The sequence below is a fragment of the Drosophila tropicalis genome, unplaced genomic scaffold (genome assembly GCF_018151085.1).
Source record: "Drosophila tropicalis isolate 14030-0801.00 unplaced genomic scaffold, ASM1815108v1 contig_878, whole genome shotgun sequence".
In the NCBI taxonomy this organism is placed as follows: domain Eukaryota; kingdom Metazoa; phylum Arthropoda; class Insecta; order Diptera; family Drosophilidae; genus Drosophila; species Drosophila tropicalis.
This window is the reverse complement of record NW_027173374.1, coordinates 6,826,014-6,833,922: the sequence shown is the minus strand read 5'-3', so window position 1 is coordinate 6,833,922 and position 7,909 is coordinate 6,826,014. Positions and strand designations below refer to the sequence as shown.

At 38.9% G+C, this 7,909-nt stretch overlaps 1 protein-coding gene and 1 long non-coding RNA gene across 2 annotated transcripts; both read right to left on the bottom strand.

Moving 5' to 3' along the window:
• Nucleotides 1–475: 475 nt before the first annotated feature.
• On the bottom strand, nt 476–4,793 carry LOC137585980 (chloride channel protein 2-like). The gene is made up of 12 exons (XM_068302042.1): nt 4,653–4,793; nt 3,831–3,938; nt 3,579–3,744; nt 3,388–3,516; nt 3,155–3,288; nt 2,931–3,087; nt 2,655–2,865; nt 2,491–2,592; nt 2,184–2,418; nt 1,099–2,121; nt 792–1,031; nt 476–721 (listed from the first exon to the last, which is right to left on the bottom strand). Exons 1-12 carry the CDS (start codon nt 4,791–4,793, stop codon nt 476–478), a joined length of 2,892 nt encoding a protein of 963 aa, XP_068158143.1.
• Nucleotides 4,794–5,092: 299 nt separating this feature from the next.
• Nucleotides 5,093–5,711, bottom strand: LOC137584740 (uncharacterized). Its single transcript, XR_011033499.1, has 2 exons — nt 5,277–5,711; nt 5,093–5,212 (listed from the first exon to the last, which is right to left on the bottom strand). It is a non-coding gene; the product is annotated as an uncharacterized lncRNA (long non-coding RNA).
• Nucleotides 5,712–7,909: the final 2,198 nt, after the last annotated feature.

The following is a 7,909-nucleotide window of genomic DNA, read 5'->3' as shown; positions in this document are numbered from 1 at the left end:
GCGGCCCTATTGAATGGCCCTTGGGAAGGCAGATGAATGGCTTTTATGGCAGCCCTAAAATTATGTGATTTACCCAGACATTTGTTTATCGAATTTTCGGTGAAATTCTGATAGATATGACCATATTCATTCAGTTAGAAGCAATCCAGAAGATGACTTTCGCCTAGGGTTATGAAATATGTTTCAATATTATTCTCTACATAAAAAAAATGGCATATTAAAAATCGGCATAGTCAGATTTTGGTATTGAAGTGCAAATATCCTTTTGGCATTTACCATGACAAAAGAGTATTAGAAATTGTTCACCAAATTTAGACATTTGGACCCATTTAGATTATTAATAGCATTTACAGGACTCTGCTTGATCTGAATATATATTTCGTAAGCCAGACGATATTATCGAGTCCAGCTCTACTAATTTCTTTTAACTTTTAACTTATAGTCTAACTTAACTTGAGTTATTTTCTTCTTAATGTCATTTTGCATTTTGTTTAGCAGAACCCTCTTCAAGGGCTTCAATTAGACCGACTTTGACTTCGTTTACGGCTGATTGATTGGCGGAGGAGGCGGGTTCCTCATCACTGGTTGGGTGCTCATCTAACAAAGGTTTCACCTCAGTCGATTGGACCATATCGAGTGGTTCCAAATTCGGCTGCTGCTGTTGTTGTTGTTCCTCCTCATTGAAATTTTGATTATTCAGATCTTCGATAGTTTTACGTAGCTACGGCAAATAAAAGAGATTAAAATAATCCAAAGTTAGTTTAAATTATTGCCGTTGAAGTTCTTCTTACCTCTTTGAGACTAACCACGCCCACAAGGCGTCCAATTTTCGTGACATATGCATGATTGACGCCCATCATGGAGAAAAGTGAATGCACCTTAAGCAAAGATGTACGTTCGACCAATTGAAAGGGTGAGGGATCAATTTGAATACCAACTTGTGAATGACTAAAGTCAATAGATTGAGCCATTTGTTCGGCTTCCCAATGTTGTTGTGCCTCTGGTGACATGTCCACCACACGATCAGCTGGCTAAAATATGATAAGAAATAATATTCTCACTCATATGGCCTTGTGTCTTGTCTTTATTCTAACTTACCAAGTGCACTCGTTTGCCATAGTTTTCACCCGATTCCACATCATTATCCAGTTCTGAGGACTTTTTGAATATGGATTGTAAGGCAGAACGTAGACGAGATTCGGAATTACTTGTATTGGATAAATAGCCCGAAGTGCTGGGACTTTGGGGACTACTAATTTCATTGTCCGTTTTCAAATTCAATGAATTTGTCTTCTTAAGAATAGATTTACGTGACTCTATTAGCTCGGAACGTTTATTGGCTGGCAACATGGCCTCATTGGCTCTCTGACGTAATGCCAATACATCCGATGCTGTTGGGGTCACCTCGAATCTTGAGGGACGACGCTCTTGCTCCATTTGATTTTGTTGTTGTTGCCGTTGCTGTTGCTCATCATCGTGATGCCATTGCTGGGCCACCTCCAGGCGCCTCTCACGTCCAATGTGTCGTTCAATCAATCTAATTAGTTCACTTCGCTGAACAGAACCCAAAAGTATCATATTATCGGGACTATCAACCAATGGCAGGGAACGCAGCATTTTGTTTGTTTTCAGCAAATCCTTAAGTCTCTGATACGAGATGCCATGCCATATGTATTTCACTTCTCGCACCATGAAATCCTCGACATACTTGAGATATGAATCTTCCGAACCGATGGACAATAAATCGGGCAAATACGGCAACTTCTTGATCATAATAACACTCTCGTACATGGATGGCTGAAGCCAAGAGGCCACCGCATTGGCAATAAGTACAGCCAATAATACTGGCACCACAAAAGCAATTTGGCCCGTAATCTCAAAGACAACAACAGCCACGGAAATGGAGTGAGTTACCGACCCGGAGAATGCAGCAGCACCCACAATGGCATACGCTCCAGGCATAATGGCTGAAACGCAGCCACCGCCATACCGAATGCCCTGTGGAAAAGACCAGGCCACAAACTCACCCACCAGGCGACCAAAACCACTGCCAATCTTAAGTGCTGGAATGAACATACCATGCGGCACGGCCATGGTCGAGGCTATGATTGAGAAAAAGAACTGCGAAGAAAACCCCATTAAAATCTAAATGACCAAAATGAACAACTTTAACTAAAACTTACATGGAAAAGGGTATAACAGGTGAGATTCACAAAAACACTTGAGTATTTGGTCGACCAGTGGGACACTATTTCAGCCTGTTCCAGGCTGAGATGAGCTGAAGTCCAGGTGAAATTGCTAAATAAATCCGATAATTGTTCGTCCGAACTTAGCTGACCACCAAGAAATTGTCCCGTGCCCAAGGGAAAGGTCAGGGTGGAAATGATCAGTGCTATAAAACCAGGATAAATAAAGCGACTAGGCGCAAAAGGTGAAATGAATGAATGAATGACAAAATACATGTGTACATACAATGGTGAGGATACTTACTTCTTCTGTAGAAACATATTCAAAGTTTTGCTAGAACGCATAAAGAGCACATAATGACGATGAACCCAGACGAAACCCGCTCCCATAAGGCCACAAAGTACTCTGGAAGGAAACCATCTATTTAAATACATGACGACACATGAGAAAATTAATGACAATCCTACCCTGTTAAGCCAAAGAACATCAATTCCTGCGTGTCATAGGGAAACTCGGTTGTTATCGTTGTGGGAAAGAGAGCATGAACCGTCTCCTGACCCTGAAACCAAACGGCCAAAAGCCTAACAAACGAAGCACCAACGACGCATGCAAAAAAACCACGCCAATAATTGCGTACAGCAAAATATGTGGTAGTCACTTCAATGCTAAATAGAACAGCTAATGACAAGAATTGAATTGAATTTTGATCCTGATTACGTTTTTGGCTAATAGTAGATACCAACCTCCAATGGGGGCAGCAAAACAGGCACCCAAACCCAAGGCACAGGCAGCGGCCAGCATTTCCGAATTACGTGACTCATTCTCATAGATGCCACGAAATGGTGTAGCCATTTTGCTTAGCAATTGAGCCACTATGCTGGCTATATGCACAAAAGGTCCCTGAAGTTGGCAAGAAGGAAGAAGTCGAAACAAGCTGATAAAGAATTAAGTCGTTACTGAAACTTACCTCTTTGCCCAAAGGCATGCCACTACCTAGAACGGCTGTTAGGCCAACAACTTTGGCCACCAGTGTCTTAAATGTAAGAAAATCCTTAATAAGGACACCACGCAAAATGGTTTTCATTTCCGGTATGCCAGAACCTACGGAAATGTGAGATGTGAAATTTGCCTTCTACATCACCTCAAAGTATCCTCGAATGTCCCTGGACTTAATATACTTATACAAATTAATAAACTCACCTCCGCTTTGCGGTGCCACCAAATGGACAAAACCAGCAGCAAACAGTATAAGGCAAATGGGCAGGGATATCCAAGCTATATACTGGATATAGGGATCAGAGCTTACGTCTCTGTAGAGCCAGAGGCGGGCTAAGAAAAGAGAAATAAATGCAAATTTAGCTATTTCTGCAGCTTCGAAATTCCGAAATTACCTTTTATGCAAGTGTTAATACACTCATCGATGGCAAATGCAAGAAAGGCCATTATGATGCCCAAAATCGTTAGAAATATCCAATCCTTGCCTAAATGATTGGAACATTTTTGCCATAGCCATGTTGTGATTCTGCTAAAACGTGATGGTTGATAGCCCAGCAATTCCTACAGGAATAGAAAACAACCAACACCATTTAATTATTACAGTATTATCTCTCTATCTCTCTCTCTTTTTTTATCTCATGTATTACCTTACTCCTTTGTTTATCCTCCTGTTTGCGTAACTTGGCCAATTGTCTCAATTTTCTTGCCTCTTCGCCAGCGAATTCTTGCAAATCCTTAGAGTAACGTCCATACATCTGAATCATAGATTCTCTTGCATTAAGTATTGTAATATTTATTATATTTATGCTAATTTCTTTGGCAAACTTAGTCACACTTTAAACTTATTTTGATGGCTTTCAATTAATCGAGAGAATATCACAGCATGTTTGTCACATGTCTTCCACCCAGACAGATGAGGGACACAAGATGACAGGTGGGCAGGTGATATTGAAAATTAACATATTTAGACACTGGTCCAATCCGTGTCACCCAACCCATTGCAAAAATATAAAACCCTGAACTTGGTATACCAAAAACAAACCCCAAAAAAAAAAAGTACATGTATAAAAAACCAAAAGAAAAGATTTGTAAACAAAAATCTGATGCTAATTGACTTTAATTAACGCAAACTTTCCGGAAAATGTGTCTACCTAATCAACATGTGATCGTTTTCTGTTTTTGTGAGATTGAAGTTTTTTTTTTTTGGGGATGTATAAAAAAAAAAAAACTTGAAATTAATGGGCAATTTGGTCATAAATTAGACCCGGTTGATGGTTAATAATGTGTTTTTTTTTTTAGTTATACCATTTAATTTAAAAATGCTCATTAACAATTTGTAATTCATATTTCAATTAACTTGAAAATTAGCCAGAAGCTTTGACCATATTGACATTTGGGTTTGTGTCTTGGCTTAGCTTCTTTTTAAACACTTCCACACAAAGAATTTTTTAACTTCGCTCATTACTTACTAGAGTATGAGTATATCCAAAGCCCTCATCCGGGTGATTGTCGATCTCATGACGGTTATCCTTGCCATTGGGCTGAGCTGATTGTATGCGAGGCCGCAACGCAGAGGAAGAAGAGGACGCGACAATAGGCTCAGATTCCATGTCCTTGTGTTACGAGAGACCTAATAGATCGAACCAAGCACAGACACTGCTGTTAATCTACTGGTTTTCAAATTTAATGCCCATGTAGCCAAAGCCGGTGTCAGCCAGTCACCAACGAAGTCACGGCCTCTGCCGCAGTTGACGTTGTCACAAATACCCAGGTGATAACTGGCAGATAATGTCCATTATTATATGTATCGCCACCCCTTTTCCCTTTGTGTGTGTGTGTGTGTGTGTGTGTGCATGTACATATGTATGTCTCTCATAATGTCGCATGGTAGAGCAATTAACAATTTGGCTAACGATCAAGGCAGTTTATTCCGCATCTATTTACGCCAACACTTAATTAGAATATGCAAAAATACTATAAGGATGATCAAAAGCCATGAATATAAGTTTGCCCCAAGTGAGCCAGAATCCTGAAATTTAGCAAAATAATTTTTGATCTCTTTTTCAGCTTCCGGATAATTTAGAACTGTGTACATTGCCTCTGGCTCAGCCGTTCCCTTGCACTCCGCCACCAATTCTTCAGTCATGTGGAATCTATATGGTAGACAACCCATATACATGATTTTTTCGATTAGTTTATCGGAGCCATCCACCAAAGTTTTTTGTGATGATATTTTTACATCTTTGGCATTTAATAAATCACTATTTCCGAAAGAAATAAGAAACCTCTTCATATCTATATGGAATATGGTAAAATTCTGATTTTCCATTGACAATTTACTATTGTATCTATGAAATATCTTTTCTGAAAGAGCACCACTGCAAAATTTTGTCCAGCATTCACCGATCACTGCATTGCAGGTCTCCGTATAAAGTTCGTACTGATTATAATTCATTTGGATAATTTTAATAAGGAAAAACTAAATTTTTGTCATACTCAATAATTTGTGATGTTAATTGTATCAGACGTGTAAAGTGAATGTAAAAGCAAACAATGAATATTCAGACTACTTGGTGTCCGAAAGTCTGCCTTTGAGAGATTCTTTTAGAAAATCATTAAAGATTAAGAAAGGAAGAGCTCTTAAGGGGTCAACCAGTCCATCGCTGATCTTGCCGAATCTAGGGAGGGATAAGGATATCTACACTCTGATGAAGCCATCATATGTTCGCAGGTTGATCAGCGGTGCCTGAAGGCCCGAGTTTGAGATCCAATTTCAAAGCTTTCCATCCTGTAGGGTTCGCAAATTCCTAAGAATTGCCGACCTAAATTTCCCAAGGTCCTGGGCATCGTTATGAACGTTGCATGCGGCCATCTAGGCACAGTAAGGATTTGCACCCAAATCTTCTCTATTTTCCTAACCATATTAACTAGGGACTGCAAGCAAGTGGGTACAGCTGCTCAAGGCGAATGTGGAATCTTGAATAAAGCTGAGCATACATCTCAGGCGGTAAGGGTTTGGGAGGTTACGATCCAAACCACGAGCGCTAAAAGGCCAGAACTACAACAGACAACCTAGAGAGCAGTGGCTAATGGTGACCAGCACTGACAATCACAAGTAAAGCAGAGGTTCAAGCTTTTCTTTAGATTTTACGCTTGGTTTGAGTAAACAGTAAAAGTTACAAAATGAAAAACAAAACGCAAGCGCGCCGTGTATATGTATGTGTATGTGTGTGTGTGTGTGCTTGGTAGAGCAATTAACAATTTGGGTTACGATCAAGGCAGTTTATTCTGCATCTGTTTTCGCCAGCAATGCATTAGAATATACAAAAGTACTATGATTATGATCAAAGGCCAAGAATAAAAGTTCATCGATGAGTTTGAAGAAGTTTTTAACTCTTTTTGTGTGCCACCAAGCATGCCTTTCATTTCAGGATCCGGAAAATTTAGAACTGTGTACATTGCCTCTGGCTCAGCCGTTCCCTGGCATTCCGCTACTATTTCTTCAGTCATATGGAATCGATATGGTAGGCAGATCATATACTTGATATTTTCGATTAGTTTACCGGAGCCACTAACGTTTGTGCTGATGATATTTTCACTCCATTGGCGTTTAATAAATCACTATTTCCGAAAGTAATGAAAAACTTCTTCATATCTATATGGAAAATGGTATACTTCTGCATTCAGATCACTCATATATCGAATATTAATCCTTTCTGAAAGAGCGCCACTGCACAGTTTTTTAAACTCTTCACCAACTACTGTATTGCAGGTGCTTGTATAAAGCCGAAACTTATTTGGAGGCATTGGAAAATTTTGTGAGGAAAAGACCAAATCTTTGTTATAGGTACTATATTAATTATTTGGGATGTTATTTGTATCAGAAGTGAAAAATGAATGTGGCAATACGATCAAAAGCAAACAATGAATATTCTGGGTATGTACCCCACACTACTAGGATCAACAAAAATATACATATATAGGTTTAATACATTATTCATTGGTGGACCGTTATTTGGAAGTGTTACCAGAATAATTTCTTTCCGAAGATCGTTAAAGGTTAATAGACGAGACGAATAATAACCAGAGGGCTGGGGCTAACTTCGAGCGCTCAAGTTTCGTTTGTTAATCTTTCTTCAACGTTAATGTGAAAAAAGTTTTATTTAAAAAGTCAAATGTTCGCCTACAAACAAAGGCTGGAGCAATCTGGGCTATTTTATCGTATGTTTATATGACAGCTAGTTATTGATCAATCGCGTCAAAAGTACAAAAGTTATTGCTGAAAGTCACTATTTTCGGCCAATCATATCTATGCGAGCTTTATGATATAGTAAACCGATCTTGATCAAAGTGCAGTCATTAATAGGCATACAAAACTGAAGAATTTTGTGACAATAGCTTAGAATCCAATGAAGTTATTTAGAAAAGTCACTGTTCGTCACTGTGTCTTTTGTATGATATAGCAGTTCGATCCGGCTGAATCCGGGCACTATGTATATTTAAGGCAATTTTCAATTTCATTTCTCTCTCTCTCATAGCTCTTACGGTCTAGGACAAATTTTCGGGGCTTTCACATTGAACTGCCAACAATAGGATTTTATATCTGAATATTTGAAAGTTTAGCAGAATTATTTTCCATTTGAATTAGTTACTTACCCCGCAAGGGGATGACTGTTTTTGTATTCATTTTGATATTAAATATATGTATAGACAGTTATTCTTTTAA

Bases quoted from the DNA above. Each gene is read 5' to 3' on its own strand.
- LOC137585980 (XM_068302042.1), bottom strand. From the start codon at position 4,793: ATGGAATCTGAGCCTATTGTCGCGTCCTCTTCTTCCTCTGCGTTGCGG. The intron at 3,939-4,652 runs GTAAGTAATGAG...TCTATGATTCAG, and splicing joins TTGGATATACTCATACTCTA to ATGTATGGACGTTACTCTAA. The intron at 2,593-2,654 runs GTAGGATTGTCA...GTTTCCTTCCAG, and splicing joins ATGTTCTTTGGCTTAACAGG to AGTACTTTGTGGCCTTATGG.